Consider the following 18,474-nt stretch of genomic DNA (forward strand, 5'->3'; position numbering starts at 1 on the left):
TATTCAAAGAGATGCACGGTGTGTTTCAACTGTCTCTTGATAAGGCTGTTGCTGAATTTAAGGCAGGTCTGAATTCTCTGACCGAACGAACAGTCCAGCTGGAAAATAAACTTGAATCCCTGCAGAGTCGAGGTTCCAAGGAAGACGAAATATTCAGGCTCAACGACTAAGTCAGGAACTTTAACGACGACGTCGATGACTTGGAAAATCGGGAAAGGAGACAAAATCTCAGAATAAGAAATATCCCACAAACAGTCATTCTGGATGAGCTGCAACCCTATCTAACAAACCTATTCACTCAGATCGTCCCGTCGCTCTAAACAAGTGACCTTCACATGGACAGAGCCCATCGTGCCTTGGGTTCAAGATTTGCAAACCCTCGGAAATGCAGGAATGTAATAGTCAAATTACACTATTACACCACCAAGGAGAAAATAATGAGAGGCTGCAGGAACCAAGATTTCGTGGACTTCGAAAGACTCCAGGATCCAGATTTTCCAGGATCTTTCCAGATCCACTCTGCCCAGTTACAGCGGTCCTAAGTGACAATGACATCCGCTAGAGATGGGCCTTCCTGTTCCGTCTGGTCGTAAACAGAGATGGGAAGCAATTTTCGTTAAGATACCCAGAAGAGGCGGAGAATTTACTAGGAGCCCTTGGATTACACGACCCGCAACACGCGAAACTGCAACGCTCTCCGAGACCTAACAGACCACCGGAGGCGTCGGCGCGGAGTGAAGGAGAGGACCGTCAAGAATTATTGGATTCCGCCCACCCAACTTGACCGAGCTAAGGGCCCTGTCTTTACATCTAAGTCAGTCTAGCTGATGGAGGAGGTTGGTGGTCCAGAAATTATAGCCCGCGGTGAACGTTCCTCCTCGACGTGGTTTGATTCTTTTCCTGCCCCTGACGGGTCTTAACGGTCCCAGATGGGGAACAGAAAATCTAAGACTAAGATAACTTGCCTTCAATCTTAAAGATATTTTTTGACGACTTCGAATTTTTTAAGGTCTATACTAAATCCCCATTTAAGCTGTTTTCCCAATTTTTTTTTTTTTTTAATACTAGAGAGCGGAAAGGTTTAAGGTAAAAGGTTTAGGATACTGTAGATCCTAAAGATATTTCATTTTTTTTTTTTTTTCATTCTTTATTTATAAAAAGGTGTGGAGTTTGGCGGCAAAAGAGGTTTAGAGATGTACTTCAAGAAACTGACAAAAGACTTCTCACTCGGACGCTTGGCACATGAAGAACAAGAAACAAAGGGACTATACATTTTATTCTCCCCACACGATATATACACAACATTTTTGTCTCGGCGAATCTTTTGGATCGAGTCGCCCACACAAATATAGGCCCTATAACATGGTCTGATCATGCTTTCGTCGAGCTGGTCCTGAAACCCCCTTTTACCAGGCCTAAGGTGTTTCAGTGGCGTCTAAATGAGTCGTTCTTGAACCAGACAGAGATTGAAGAACAGATGGGGTATATTCTGGTAGATTATTTCAAATTAAATAAAGGATCAGTCGAAAGTCCGTCCATTCTCTTGGAGGCCCATAAATCCTCTATTAGGGGTCCATTTATCTCGATAGCCTCATATAGGAAAAAAGCAAAAAATCTCCAACAGGGTAAACTTACAGCTAAAATAACTGACCTAGAACAGGAACATAAATCACGCCCATGCAGGAAAATATATAAGCTGCTTTGCCAGTCCAGAGAGGAACTACATCCATTAAGATTGGAAGACAGAGAAAGTATTAAAATGGACTTGTCAGATATATTATGATAAAGGTAATAAAGCAGGTAAGCTTATCGCTATCAAACTGAGGTGTTAAATCGCAAGTTTCAGCAATAAGAAGGGGTAACGGGGAAATCACATACAACCCTTCTCAAATTTCTGAGGAATTCTCTAAATATTATAATAATTTGTATAATCTCGACTCATCAGACCCCAACTTTAATAAAAACATTCATTGAACAAATAGCTATCTACAGGCATGCGAACTCCCAAAGCTATCTGCAGAAGAATCGTCCGGTCTTAACGCTAAAATAAATATTATAGAATTAAGAGGCTATTAAAGGTCTGAAAGCCTCAAAAGCCCCAGGCCTAGATGGTTTTTCAAATTTATATTATAAAAAAATATTGGGGAATTTTAGCACCATTTCTTATGGACATGTTTAATAGTTTTCTATCGGGTTCCCAGATCCCCTCGCAAATGTAGTTGTAATACCTAAGGAAGGAAAAGATCCAATGAGTTGCGCAAGTTATAGGCCAATCTCACTTCTCAATACAGATCTAAAAATTTATAGCAAAATTATGGCGAATAGATTAAACCCAATTTTGCCCTGTCTAATCCACAATGTAGGATAGGTAGGTTTTATAAGTTTTATAAGTAAGCGTCAAGCCTCAGTCTATAGACGCGTAAGATTATTCATATGATCGATCAGTTCTCTAAATCCAAAGCAATGCTATTGAGCTTAGACGCCGAAAAGGCGTTCGATTAGAATTAAGTGGGATTTTTTAGATGGAGCTATGCTTGGGTTTGGCTTCTCCGGACCATTTTTAAAAGGGGTCCAAGCCTTATATGACACTCCTAAAGTCACCCTGAAAATGCCAGGCGGGGTCTAAATCAAATTAAGATCAGTAATGGTACCAGGCAGTGTTGCCCACTCTCCCCTCTGCTTTTTGCGCTGACAATCGAGCCGCTTTCAGTCAAAATCAGGGATAACTCTAATATTCAAGGTATCAAGATCGGCCAGGGAAATTTTAAATTATCTCTATTTGCCGACGATATTATTTTGACAATCTCCAACACTCTGACGTCTCTTCCCAGTCTACAAGAAGCTCTCTAGGTTTGGTCTGTGCTCAGGTTATAAAATTAATTCGACCAAGTCAGAGGCTCTAAATGTAACTATCAGATATTGAAGTAAAATTAATCAAATTTAAATTTCAATTATCACTGGAACAATGTAAAATTGAAATATCTAGGGATTTTTCTTACAAAAAACTATCATTCTCTTTATAAATATAATTACCCAGAGTTTTTCACTAGACTAAAACGGGATCTTTTACTCTGGAACGGTCACCAAATTTCCCGGATAGGCCGTATCATATCAGTTAAGATGAATATCCTCCCAAAACCGCTCTACTGTTTCAAGAAATTACCGGTTGCTATTCAGATAAAATATTTGAGGGATTTGCAGAATAAAAAGATGCAGTTTATATGGGGTAACAAACGACCAAGAGTACCGAGATCAGTCACGCTCGCACCTAGGGAAAGAGGAGATCTGGCGGTCCCTGATTTAAGGAAATATTATCTAGCCTCCCATTTGAAACAGTTTTTTGGCACTCAAGAAACTCTATCGATGGGTAGATCTGGAGAATATATTTAATAGCTCGGCAGCTCTATGTGGAATAATAGGTCAATAAAGAGTTCCAAACCGGATCTTTTCGATTCGGCAGTAAGACAATTTTCTTTTAAAATTTGGCATAATGTTAAAAACTACTACCAATTATCTTCAACCCCTTCGAGATGTACCCCTATTTTGGATAACCCTGTTTTTGGACCGGGCAGTTTTCTAGTATGTATGATGAATGTAAGGTCAGGGAGGTCAGAGATGTGGGAGATATGCTTCTAAACGCCAAAATATAAAATTTTCAGGATTTCTGCAAGACGTACTCTTTCACGGGAGCTGAAGTATTCAGATTATTACAGGTCTCCTACTATCTTAGGCAATTGTCTCTGCGTGGCACCTTCCCAGAATGCACTGTATTTGAACAATTATGTAGAAAAAGAAGCTATCAGTGGGGTCTTATTTCAACACTATACCAAGTTCTTATTTCTTGGAAATATCAGGCCCTCTACACACACCGCTATATGGGCAAATGGGCCAGGATTTTCCGGTAGAGATTCCTTGGGAAGACTGGCAAGCTATATGGGTCAATGCAACGAACACATCACTATGCACAATCTCTAAAGAGAATATTTACAAGGTTATGTTTAGGTGGTATTTGACACACCAGAGATTGAAAAACACACAGATACCCAGCAAGTTCTAAGGAACCACAAAAATTACCACATAATGTATGTATGTATGTATGTATGTATGTATGTATATGTGTCAATTGGAATGCTAGTGGGCGTGGCTAAATGTATACAATAAAAAACAAAGAAGCCCAAACCTACATCCAATATGACAAAAATACACGGTGAAATACCTATATATATCTCTTGAAAAAGGGTCATTTAGTTAAACCCGTTGGCCAAAGCGTTATAAGCCTGCTAGCCACATCAGGGCATGACTATAAGCAGGTCCTAACACTGATTAAAATTCTTATTTACCTCTATAATTAGAGGAAGAATGATCGCATTGGATCTGACACAACCAGCTGCATGCAAGACCTGCTCACTTGGAAGGTGGGGAGGGGCGAGCTTAAACCAGATCTACCCATAGTCCACAAATCTTTGTTGGAGGGGCTGTGGCGCGGTATCCGAGACATGGCCCATATTTGGTGGGTTTGTCCCAAAATACAGAGATTCTGGGGAATAGTGCAAAATTTGGTGCGAGACATTTTTGGGATTAGAATCCCCCTAGACCCGATGCAAATGGTTCTTGGTAAACCAATAGATCATTTAAACGAAAATAAAGCTAAATTATTGGTGCATATTCTGACTGCGGCAAGACGTGCAATCGCAGGTGCCGGGAAAAAGCTCCAGCCCCCCTTCAGGAAAGAGATTATCTCGAGAGTGAATGAGGTGCAATCTATGGAAAGACTTACAGCTTCTGTTAGACAACTCAAGAAAATTCCACAAAGTTTTGGAGCCCTGGTACACTAGGGGAAATAAGTGAATTTTTGAGCCACTGCGGAATGTTGATTGTACTTTCTCTCTGATTGCTGGTATTTCAGGGTAATATGTGGAGTTAAGGCTTGGTCCCCGCTGGCTGCTGCAGCACCCGCTATGGCGAGCGCTGTGGGAACAAGAGCCGCCCCTCAATGGGTTTAGGCCCGGTGTAAGGGGGTGGCCGCCACGCTGCAAGGTCTGTTTTTCCTGCAGACAGCAAAATTGTGAGCAGAACTAGCGACAGAGCGCTAGGTCACGCCCCCCGGCGGTTCAGCCAATGAGGGCGAACCTGCCAGGTGACATCATGGCTGCGCCCCCCTGTCATTCCCCCATTACGCCCCCCCCTGTCTTTCCCCCTGCAGCTCACTGCAAACCGGGGTACTCGGCTGCACGTGCCACCAGCCGGGCCGTAGCCTAAGGCTGCGGTCCCAGTAATGTCTGCGACACGCGCGCCCGGCGGGGGGGCGGCGTTTGCACAGCGCTATCTGCGGTCTGTGAGGGAGAGGAGAATCTTGCGACGGGAGGGGGCGTGGTCTGGGATTTGCGGGGCGTGGCCATCACGTCACGCGGCTGGTTCGCCCTCACTGGGTGAACCGCCGGTGGGGGCGTGGTTACGCCTCCGTCGCAAGGTTTGAACTCAATTTGATTGAGTTGTAAAAAACCTTGCAGCACGGCGCGGCTGCACCTTCAGCGTTACGGTGCGTACTGGGCCCAGCCCCATTGAGGGGCGGTGCTTACACGCACAGCGCATGCCGCGCCGTGCGCACAGGCTGTTACTGGGACTGCAGCCTAAGATGTGTGATGTGGCTACTTTTATGTAATGTTGTATTTTTGGATCCAAATGTTAAAGTGGTGGTACCCACTCCTCCCCCGCTCCCTTTTTTCTCTTTCTGTATCCCTTTCCCGATGTTTTTCTAAAAATCTAAATAAAAAATAAGTTACAAAAAAAATATTTGTAACTTAGTATAGTTTTATACACTGGAAGTCCTATAAATACATGGTGGTTGTTTTATTCTCTAGTTCATTTCTAGTCAATATCATTCCTAAAGAGGATATGGTTAGTTGGTTAAATGCCTTGGCAGGGAGTATGTGGAGATACCTATGACAATGACACTTTGCTAATAAGGCTCCTATTAAATGTCGTAATGGGGAGTGGGGGGAAAGGATAGAGAGCTCTAGCTACTGTCTGTGGTTAGGTGCCAGGGGTAAGAGGATCATTAAGCATACAGAGAAACTTGCCTAGACAAGTGAGAGTACCCCTTTTGAACAAGCACTCATAACATAATTGATACAAGTAATTAAAAAAGTAACCTTTATTAGTGTCTGTGGGTAAAATAGGTGAAGTACATAAACACTCAACACAATTAAAACACGTATTAAACTATTTGTCTCTGAGTCTAAGTCATAGACTAATGAAGGTAGTGTTTGAAGGAATATAGTGTGACTGGCACCATGTGCAATAAAATCAAAACAGAAGAGAGGATTTTAATTATTGCAATATAAAATGTATAGGGTAGGGTGCCTCAGTGTGGTGTGTGTATTATATTTGAAAGGATCTGAAGTGTGTCACATAACTGAAGTGTAAATCACACTACTTTCAAACCACATCTGATTGATATGTAGTTTTCTGACAATATGTAGATGGTATAATATATTTGGTAGTTTTTGCTAGACCAACATACTCAATGCTAAATGTGGCCCAGTTTGAATCGATTTGTCAGAAAAACCAACAAGGGGTTAATAAATATCCTTCAATACAACGCTGGGTGAAATCAAGTATCAAAAAAGAAAAGTAAGGCTCCTGCGTAGCTAGGGGTGGTGAGGCTAGATTGAGGAAACTATTAGTATATAGTACTTATATTGTTTCCCCCTGGTCAGTGATTGTTACAATGTTATTATAGCCTCAGATGAGCACCAACAGAATTTACTTAATAGATAAATAGTGAGATAGATAGCTGCTCATGTCCCCTGTGAAGATAGCAGGTGTGTTCGTAAATAGGCTAGCTGATGTCTCTAAAATGATAAAGCCAATTATAAAGGGTTAGCTTCGGCTGCCTATTGAGTAAAAAATCACTCTATGTCTGCAGACCTCTATATATGGTATAGGTTAGTGATTGATGTATATACTGGCCGCCCTGTTGGGTCAGTCCATGTAGATGTTATAAATGGGCTGGCTATATTGACATAGACACATTTGTCTCAGTAATCACTTATCATCTGGGGCGAATGCGCCCTGTCTGCTGATTATAGGTGACTGTGTATAGTCTCTGTGGTGCCCTGCAGCCGCTATGGCGTACCCTCTACAATTCAAGGGGGCTGTGGAAGGGCTGCTGTCTCGGAGCGTTTAGTTCCTGCTCCCGAGTGGCGGCATCTGTTGAGTCTCCGCCCGGCATGGTGTAATCATGAACACCGCTATATAATGAACTGCCGGGTGGAGCTCCACAATGAAGCAGCGGCTATTACTCCGCGCTCTAAACAGATGTCGCCGCACCAATGCGCGTGCTGGTGCGGCGACATCTGTTTAGAGCGCGGAGTAATAGCCGCTGCTTCATTGTGGAGCTCCACCCGGCAGTTCATTATATAGCGGTGTTCATGATTACACCATGCCGGGCGGAGACTCAACAGATGCCGCCACTCGGGAGCAGGAACTAAACGCTCCGAGACAGCAGCCCTTCCACAGCCCCCTTGAATTGTAGAGGGTACGCCATAGCGGCTGCAGGGCACCACAGAGACTATACACAGTCACCTATAATCAGCAGACAGGGCGCATTCGCCCCAGATGATAAGTGATTACTGAGACAAATGTGTCTATGTCAATATAGCCAGCCCATTTATAACATCTACATGGACTGACCCAACAGGGCGGCCAGTATATACATCAATCACTAACCTATACCATATATAGAGGTCTGCAGACATAGAGTGATTTTTTACTCAATAGGCAGCCGAAGCTAACCCTTTATAATTGGCTTTATCATTTTAGAGACATCAGCTAGCCTATTTACGAACACACCTGCTATCTTCACAGGGGACATGAGCAGCTATCTATCTCACTATTTATCTATTAAGTAAATTCTGTTGGTGCTCATCTGAGGCTATAATAACATTGTAACAATCACTGACCAGGGGGAAACAATATAAGTACTATATACTAATAGTTTCCTCAATCTAGCCTCACCACCCCTAGCTACGCAGGAGCCTTACTTTTCTTTTTTGATACTTGATTTCACCCAGCGTTGTATTGAAGGATATTTATTAACCCCTTGTTGGTTTTTCTGACAAATCGATTCAAACTGGGCCACATTTAGCATTGAGTATGTTGGTCTAGCAAAAACTACCAAATATATTATACCATCTACATATTGTCAGAAAACTACATATCAATCAGATGTGGTTTGAAAGTAGTGTGATTTACACTTCAGTTATGTGACACACTTCAGATCCTTTCAAATATAATACACACACCACACTGAGGCACCCTACCCTATACATTTTATATTGCAATAATTAAAATCCTCTCTTCTGTTTTGATTTTATTGCACATGGTGCCAGTCACACTATATTCCTTCAAACACTACCTTCATTAGTCTATGACTTAGACTCAGAGACAAATAGTTTAATACGTGTTTTAATTGTGTTGAGTGTTTATGTACTTCACCTATTTTACCCACAGACACTAATAAAGGTTACTTTTTTAATTACTTGTATCAATTATGTTATGAGTGCTTGTTCAAAAGGGGTACTCTCACTTGTCTAGGCAAGTTTCTCTGTATGCTTAATGATCCTATTAAATGTCCCAATATCACTTATAGTGCCACATTGTGACTGATTAGTTCACTTACATCACCTTACCATGCTAGCTAAATATTTACCTTTTTGTTTCTTCTGTAGGATATTTTTCTGAACATTAGTCACTTGCCTACATTTAGTTCTCCTGCTATTGAAAGCCACATCCACCGCATACCAGGGCTTTCTCAAAAGTTCATATACATGAATGACGACGTCATGTTTGGAACCAACGTTTGGCCTGATGATTTCTACAGTCATTCAAAAGGACAGAAAGTAGGTAGTAAAAAGCAACCAGATAATATAAAAATAAAATAATAGTGCCTGACAAGGCAGTGTCAACATTAAATCTTACCCTTTTTTTTAAGCTGTGAGAACACAATGGTTTCCAAGATAGTTGCATTTGTAATTTGTTATGTCCTCCCTTTTATGAAATCAATGAACCCCTTAAGTGCTGAAAAGGTACTTGGTGACCTAAAAGTCACGCTGTGGTGCAGCATAATGTAACAGTTACTTCCTCAGGTGAGAGAGGGGGACTTAAAAGAAGGACATCAGCAAGTCAGAATATCTCTGTGAAATCCCAGAATTCCCTGGTGTCTGCTTCTCCTGTGACTCATAAATCTCTGGCAGCGTCTGTGTAGAGTGGAGTGAACATTGGAGAAGTTTCACCCTTCCTAATTAGGGGCCTATGCAGAGAGCAGCGCTATAGCAAATATCGGCTTTTTTTGGCGAAATTTGCTTAGAAAACAGCAGAAAATGGCGAGTTACGAAAAACGCGCCATTTTTTTTCTATTTGTAAATCTCGCCGCACGGCTGGCGAGAACCTACATCTCGCCAGTTTTAAAAATATCCGAATTCAGAAAGGCGCGAACGCCATCTAGCGGCTGTTCGCGCCAATAAAATGGCGAGATTTTCTACAATTAGCTTCGCCAACAAAAGTTGGCAAGAAGCTGGAGCTCGCCGGCCATAGGAAAGAAAAAAAAATGCGCGATTTTTTTTAACACATTTCAGCAGCGCGCATCTCTCCATTTTAAACTCGCCACACGCATTCATGCTATAAATTGCAGATTTCGCACATTTCTGCATATGGAGAATAAAACTCTCCAAAAAAGCTACTTTTTATTACCCTCGCCAATTTTTAAATTCGCTGCTCTCTGCATAGGCCCCTTAGTCTGGATAGTTATCTTCACTTGAAGTTTAAATGGTGGGGTCCCCTTTTTCAAATTTGGGGGTGATGTTTGCACCCACATTCGCACAATCTAGCGTATAGTGTTATCTCATATGGACTTTTAATATGGGAAGGTCTTACAAAGCTTTAAAAGTATGGATGTAGGTGAACACCACTGCAGTAAAAACATAGTTTTACAAAATATATGCATTGATAAAATATCATATTTTAAATGTTTATGCCATTCTCAGTTCAGGAGGGCATATTTTTATTTTTACAATTGAATGTGTTTGTCACTGTTTCTAGTTCCTTTATCCTGCTGAAGCAGTTTACAAATAGTATTCTTAGCTGTCTCATCGCTTTAAGGGTGGGGCACATAATGATCTATAGATTGAGTATTACTGTATATCAAATGAACAATTTATACAATTTCATGTTCACTTGCATTTTTTAGCATTTGGACTGAAATTTGTATTATATGTGGAAAAAGAACATGAAACCATGGATAGAATTGTAATCTGCAGATTCTACCGTAGCAAAGCATGTATAATTTGTCTAAGTTTGTATTAAGAATGTTATCGTTATTGTGGTTTGAACACTGCTTGCACCAGAAACTTCTTCACTATTCAGAGGTACAAACCTTCAGCACTCAATGGGTTAATATGATTTCATTTTGTATGTACAGATATTTTCCCAAATATGTAGTGTCAGGTGTTCATACATTATTATTAGACACCACGTTTAAATACCATGTTGAGTCTGTGTGACATTGAGATTTCTCCTTGGGCATTTCCTAATATAATTGCATGACATGATGCGTATAATTAGTTTACATGTGATTTATTGTCATCTTTACATTAAGGTGTATTTGACCTGGCCTGTTCCTAACTGTGCAGAGGGGTGCCCTGGCTCGTGGATTAAGGACGGCTACTGTGATAAATCTTGTAATAATTCAGCATGCGATTGGGATGGCGGTGACTGCCTTGGTGAGAACATGTTGATTTTTTTATTTTTAAGGCAGATTGCCATTTTAAGTATTTTAAAATTAGATTTTTTTTTAAATTTATTTTTTAAATAATCCCATTCTGTTAACCCCATTTATTGCTATAGGCCTTGGCAGTGCATTTAGCACCCTGACCCGATTAATAAAATACAGATGAAGCTGATCACAGTATAGACAACTTTCCACTTTTCCTTCGCTGAACCCCTGAACCACATTTTAGTTTTGTTTTATTTAAAGCAGCAGAACATGCTTTTTTTTTTTTTTAAATAGGTGGTGAAGCAGGGTGTCTCAGGAGCTGAACTCCATTCATTTCAAATCCGGAACTTCCTGCTCCCTGAGATACTTACCTCCATAGGAGGTGCTGGTAGCAGCTCCGCATGTTTAATGGTCCTGGTCACGCACCCAGGATAGTGTACACCATCAAAGAACAGCCAGTTGTTGTTTTTTAGTTTTTAGCATGTGTTACATATTACCACACAGAAATGCTCAATTTTACTAATCTACTCGATCAAAATGTGAAGTTTTCAATCATTTATCATACCATTATTGGAGTGCACCTATTAGGGATTTCTTTTTCTCAGTACCTCGGTGTACTTTTTGCTGTACATATCATCTCCCAGGTAGCACACAATATCAATATTCAGGGTTTGAACCTTCTATCTCTCTTTATACATGAATCGGTAATCAATAAAATCTTAATGTGAAAATGATCTTGTTCGTCCTATTGGATGGTTGCATCCAGTGACATATACATGGTATACAAGGTCTCACTAGCAGTAGATTGCACAGAGTGGAAAGCACACCCACTTCGTAAGTCTCTCCATTTCCATTAACTTGTTCCTCCTCGACATTGCTCCCTGATGATCAGAATACTTGGTCAGGTAAATATTGTATTACTAACCAACAAACTATTATTTTTTTCGTGATAAACCATCAAAGCAATAAAAGAGCCAAACAACTGAGCTTCTCCATTGGTCTTAGAGAAACATGATTAGGTAGTTTCACAATACTGGTGCTGTGGTTGCTTTAACTTCTATTTCTCCACTGGTTTACAATGTGAACGTTTGGAATAGTAATGCATCTCCATTTTGTTTTCTGTAGGTAACCCTGCAGCTGGTCGTTTTGCTCCGGCCCTTGGTGGAGATGGAGGACTAAATGGGCAGCCATGGCATCATGGCATTGGAATAAGTGGTGTTTCCTACTGTAACCAGGGGTGTGCCAATTCCTGGCTTGCTGATAAATTCTGCGACCAGGCGTGCAATGTGCTCGCCTGTGGTTTTGATGCCGGAGATTGTGGACAAGGTATATAAAGTAGTTTCTAAACGTGTTGGAAATCTTGTCTGAACTTGTTATTGTTCAGAGATAACTTCAAAGATAAAGAGCAGCTTATTCAAAGGCAGTGCTGCACCTCGGATAATAGAAAATTGTACCAGAGGTGCAGAGATCACAAAAATGGGTGCACACCTCAAAAATCGAAATGGGTGTATACGATAAAAAAATAATACTTTAATTGGGTTTATATGAACAAAATAAGGCACACATTCATTGATGTGTGGAAAAAAATAAAATGTAATTTTCAGGTAGGGGTGCTTCTCCTCTCGGCCAGTAGCGTAAATAATGCGCTCCACTTTTATCTTGAGATCAGATAAAGGGATCTTGAGATCAGATAAAGGGAGTGTAATTAATTACACACTGTAGTTCCCATTAATTGATACAGTCATAGTGACTAATGTCTCAAGATCAATGCCTTGAAAACTGGCAATACAGTTGCAGTTGTCAAAATACTGGTCTGTAATCCAAGAAACTGTGTATGTATCTAGTCCACTAACCACAGAAGTGGCAACATTGTTGCCTGTAGGGATAATAAGAATACCCTACTAAATTATAGCAACAAAGTAGATAGATTATGGGTTTAACTGGGTTCATAGTGTGGGGAAAATGATAAGGCTGCGCTTATTGTGCCGGCGACAAACGCATTGCCGCTGTCGCGTGCGCTTATAGTAAGCGCGACGCGACGGAATGGTTGCGATCGCTAGAAGTCATCTCTTTGATTTTCCAGCGACCGTCGCGGCGCCGGTCACTATAAGCGTAGCCTAGCTGTGGGCAGGTATTTTGCCGTGTAATTATAACAGCTAATCCTAGAAAATTGTTACGTTATTAATAAAGTACTGCCATCTTAACCGATGTACCTCAAAAAAATTGAGATGACAAATACAATGGCATTCTTCATAATGGAACAGGCAGCTTTTACAAGTTTTGATTTTGTAATTTTGACACAAATTTGCAATTTTGCAGTATATTAAGGATTACATGTTCATAAATAGTTTGTGTTTGCATTTCAAGTTTAGAAATCTTGTCCACACTGCACACAAAAATAAAATGCAACAGGAGTAGTGTTGACCTGATGTGTGACGGTGCTTGTCCCAGACCAGGAAGCCAACCCGCAGGGCTGATAAGGATAGCGAAGTCGAGTTCAAAGCAGGCGGCAAATGTTCGTAGTTGAGGTTACAAGCAGAGATCAAGGCAGGCGGCATAGGTTCATAGTCAGGGGTCGCAGGCAGAGAAATGTTGTCTTGGTGTAAATAACTGTTATTTAAAGGCCTAGGCCAGGGTAGCCAATGTCCTGGCCTTCATGACGAGATGAGGCCACTTCCTGGATTCAGCCATCTTGGTTGAGGCGAAGTGACCTCGGATCTCTGTCATCTTGGCTAAGATCTGAGGTTGCTTCACCTCTACCATTTTACTTGTGGCAATGTTAGCATTACAGGGATGCATCTGTGACGACACGGAAAGGTCGCAACGGCGGGTCCTTACAATATATTGCAGTCAACACCCCCTCCCAAAAAATCCTAAAGAGTACAGTAGATTTACATGCACAGAACAATTATGGATGCTGTTGTACTCTTTATTCTCTTATGAATCCCTTTGTGTTGAGCCAAACATTGCCTATGTAATAGATATTCAATTAATATACCCATTTAAAAAGAATAAAACTTCAACTGTTACAAAAAAATATAAGAAAATGTGTACTCTTCATGACTTAATTTAAAGTAAAGAGATGTTAATATCATATTGTATATTGGTGTATTCTTTCACTAAAAATTATTCTCTCACAGAACCAGGTTCATTATTGCACTAAGAAAAGAGAAACATGTATCTGAATTCTGATACAACATAGACATTTCATATCTGGAAGTATTGTTGCCATGGGGGGGGGGGGAGTACAGGCAGTTCTTGGTTATCCGACACAATGCGTTACTCAAAATGGCGGTGGATAGCGAAATGTTGTAAAGCAAAACACGTTTTCCCATAGGAACACTGTTTAAATGAAAGGTTCCGTTCCTGAAGGTATTTTTAATGCTAAAATACACAAAATATTTTACGCAGGCAATAAGATATGCAGCACACACAAATTATATAGTGTATATACTGTATTATATATATATATAATGTAACATAATAAATAATATATTATAATATAATATTGTATAGTATAATATTATATATATATACGCTCTTCGACGCTTTGCAACGTTGTTTGTGTGTGTGTGTGTGTGTGTGTGTGTGTGTGTGTATATATATGTATGTTTGTATATATATATATATATATGTGTGTGTGTGTGTGTGTGTATATATATTTATATACACATACATATATATATAGGTGTGTGTGTATATATATATATATATATATATATATATATATACACACATACACATACACACATACACATACACACACACACACACACACACACATACACACATACACACACAGTGTTCGACAAACCTATACATTTGCACGCCCCGGGCGAGTGGATTTAACATCGTGGCGAGCTCCTATTGGCCCAAGCAGCACACGTGTGGTACTAGGTGGAGAGTAGATTTTTTTGTTCGGCGAGTAGATTTTTTGGTGATTTGTCGACCACTGTGTATATATATATATATATATATATATATATATATATATATATATATATATATATATATATATATATATCAAAAAATAAATAGATGATACCGTTCTGTGGCTAACGAAATGCTTTTATTTGTGCGAGCTTTCAAGATACACTGATCTCTTCTTCCGGCGATGTTACAATGAATGAAGCAAGGATTACTTAAAAACAGTGTCTCTTGGAATTTTATCTGTGCTGGTCCTTCCCCCGGTGTGGATGAGATTTATGGCTGGAGGTGTCAAAGGGTAACTGAAAGCAAGTGAAGAAAGAGTGTGTATGTGTATCAGTGTGAATAAAAATGAATGGAGAGCCCACAGTATAAACAGTGCTCTACACAAGGTGTGTGTGGAGTGAGAGGGTATATAAATGGTGTGGGTGGGTGTGGAAATGTGAGAGTTTGTAACACAACTAAAAGTGTGTGTGGATACTATGTGGTCCCTATTGGTGTATAGGGATGGAAAAATAAGGAGTATTAGTATGTGTGAGAGACAGCTGTGTGTGCATACATATAGCACAGTATGTACATACATGGCCTTTAGCGCTCATGGGAAGAGAGTTCGCTAGTGTCAGTAATGACTCATAAAATTTCGATCTCTGTTTAGGCCACTGCTAAGTGTCCCGAACAGTTGCGGAAGAAGAGATCAGTGTATCTCGAAAGCTCGCACAAATAAAAGCATTTCGTTAGCCACAGAACGGTATCATCTATTTATTTTTTGATTATTGAAGCTCGGCTAACACGGTACTGATACCTCTACATGTATATATATATATATATATATATATATACACACACACACACACACACACACACACACACACACACACAACGTTGCAAAGCGTCGTAAGAATGTTGGATAAGCCGTTTTGGCGTTGTAAAAATGAATATAGGTATGCATTGCATAGCGTTGGATAAACCATTCGTTGTAAAGCGAAGCGTTGTAAAACGAGGACTGCCTGTACTCCATAAATTAGCTGCATTAATAAGAAATTGTTACATTCTAACAACTAAAGTGCAGTTTTTTCAATTGTACCCAAATATTGAATATTAAAAAACACTGAAATAGTATAGTTGCTGATAGCAAGGTAAATATCTAGCTCTTTCCTGGTGCAGTTACAGCGGAGTAATACAGGCATACCCCGCATTAGCGTACGCAATGGGACCGGAGCATGTATGTAAAGCGAAAATGTACTTAAAGTGAAGCACTACCTTTTCCCACTTATTGATGCATGTACTGTACTGCAATTGTTATATACGTGCATAACTGATGTAAATAACCCATTTGTAACAGGCTCTATAGTCTCCCCGCTTGCGCACAGCTTCGGTACAGGTAGGGAGCCAGTATTGCTGTTCAGGACGTAATGACAAGCGCATGCGTGAGCTGCCGTTTGCCTATTGGGCGATATGTACTTACTCGTGAGTGTACTTAAAGCGGGGTATGCCTGTATGTTGTTTTTTTTTCTTTTTACAAGAAGCATGTACCATTAGATGCTTTACAAAAATGTATTTTATACCTTGTTTATGGTATAAATGCTTCTTCTGGGGAACAGAGAGAGCTGTTTGGCTAGAACTAGAAATAGTGACTAAATGAGCATGTACATCGTGGTCTTTCAGAAATACAAATATTTGAATATGATTATTCTTTTTCTTCCTAGAACATTTTGGTGAGATGTACAAGGTAACCTTGGATATTAATCAGACCCACTACGTTGTTCCAAAAGGGGAATGCTTACCCTACTTTAGCTTTGCTAATATAGCCAAGAAAGGGACTGATGGTATCTACAGTGATAACCCAATAGTCCGTCATGCTTCAATAGCTAACAAATGGAAAACTATCCATCTCATCATGTATTCTGGGATGAATGCCACCGTAGTCCATTTGAACCTCACTTTCCAAAATCAAGATGACAGAGAATTTAAAATGCAGATTTTTGTGGATGTTAATACAATGGAAGAGCCAAAACAAAATATTACAACTTATGTGCCTGGAAAGATGGATGTTAGGATTACAACACCTACACCAGAGGCAGAAGTCCTGTTTGAGGACATCCCTGAAGAAAACCGGTTCCCGAAATATAAGAAGCGCCCATCTGTTGAAGGTGAACGCATAGATAAAATTATCAACATCCCATATGTAAACATATCCCTTCTTCCGGACAATGTACAGCTTGCTCTTCAGAATCTTGATGTGAAATTGAAAAATGGGGATATCACTTTGAAGGGGTACAATATGTCCAAAGTCTTTCTCCTAGAGGCTTTGGGGACATTAGTTCCACATAGTGAAGAAAGACATCTAGAAGGGAATGGCCAGCATGAAATGAACTGGCAACAGGTACATAGTGACTTGATGGCAGACCAATCACATTACAGAGGAGAGCTTAAGAGAATCAGTCCTATTAAGCTAAATTTAAAGGATGAAGTGGCTGCAAGCCAAGATGAAAAGTCTCCTATTAATCCTGGATTTAAATCAAAAGTATCAGAATTTGTGCGCGAAAGCCAAAAACTTACAAACAAAAGTGGACTTCATGTAAATAAACTAAGCGGGTTATTCGCAAAGGCATCCAGACAACCTAATGGAAACAGCGACCATAAAGATTCCCTGATGAAAAGTGAGGAGGATGCTGTAATTCCAGCTAGAAAGTTACAGCAATATCCTCCAAAGTATGAAGGATTTTTTCCTTGGGAAAAAAATAAGTATTTTAAAGCCCTCTTGGATGTGAGTACACTTATTTTTTGATTGATGGTTTCGACTATACTCTTACTGTACATAAGGCTGCGCTTATAGTGCCGGCAACGGTGACATCTCGCTGCGGTCACTGGAAAAATCAAATTGACTTGACTTCCAGCAATCGCGACCAAGCCGTCGCTTCTACTATAAGCGCACGCAATGGCGGCAATACATTTGTTTTGCCGCGCTGTCGCCGGCACTATAAGCACAGCCTAAAGTTGATCACCTTAATATGGTGAATGAGACATCACTTGTTAGCCTGCTGTGTATATTCTTAAATTCTTTGGGAAAAAACAAACAAGAAGTAAGTTTCAATAGTCAAAAAAAAAACGAATTTAAGCTCAAGTAACAAAACGTAGGGCTGTGATGAGCCAATGTAATAAAATATGACAAGCAGGGCACTGATTCGGTTAATGACGGAAAACTTTCACTGTTGAAAAACATATACACACACATACATATACACACAAATTTCCATATACATACACACATTTACACATATACACTCATATATACACATACACATACTCATATATACACATACACACATATATACATATTCATACACATATATACATACACACATCAGCAAGCCCTGTTGATCCAGTGAAGGATAGATGTGCTGCCCCCACGGGACAATTGAAGCTGGGATATTAAACCCGTGTCTCCGTTTGTATGTCCGGTGTAGAGTTAGTCTTTTACTCACAATTAGTCACCGTTCACTTCTCCACCTGAATGCAGCTTGATGTGAACCCAAAATGGTAGGGTAATCCGTGACCCCCTATGGAGTCTCTCCAATCGTAGAAGGCAAAACAAGAGATGAAAAAATAAAAAAGGTTTCATGCTCTCTCTGGCGCTTTCTCAAGGAGTATTGAGTCCGTGAGAAAGCGCCAGAGAAGGTGGGAGATATTTTGTTTTGTCCGTGTAATTTTGATAAATTTTTATGTAGTATAATGAACCTTTTTTATTTTTTCATTGCTGGTGAGTACTGATT

General features: G+C 40.1%; 1 protein-coding gene across 2 annotated transcripts in view; it reads left to right on the forward strand.

Moving 5' to 3' along the window:
• The window catches only part of GNPTAB (N-acetylglucosamine-1-phosphate transferase subunits alpha and beta), a 69,610-nt gene that overhangs the window by 37,324 nt on the left and 13,812 nt on the right, over positions 1-18,474 (forward strand). For both annotated transcript variants that reach the window (XM_075600638.1, XM_075600637.1), the window contains exons 10-13: positions 8,733-8,903; positions 10,658-10,781; positions 11,900-12,100; positions 16,408-17,468. In XM_075600638.1, coding sequence (XP_075456753.1) covers positions 8,733-8,903; positions 10,658-10,781; positions 11,900-12,100; positions 16,408-17,468 — 1,557 coding nt within the window. The remainder of the gene's footprint in view (positions 1-8,732; positions 8,904-10,657; positions 10,782-11,899; positions 12,101-16,407; positions 17,469-18,474) is intronic.

This window comes from Ascaphus truei, chromosome 5 (assembly GCF_040206685.1).
Source record: "Ascaphus truei isolate aAscTru1 chromosome 5, aAscTru1.hap1, whole genome shotgun sequence".
In the NCBI taxonomy this organism is placed as follows: Eukaryota; Metazoa; Chordata; class Amphibia; order Anura; family Ascaphidae; genus Ascaphus; species Ascaphus truei.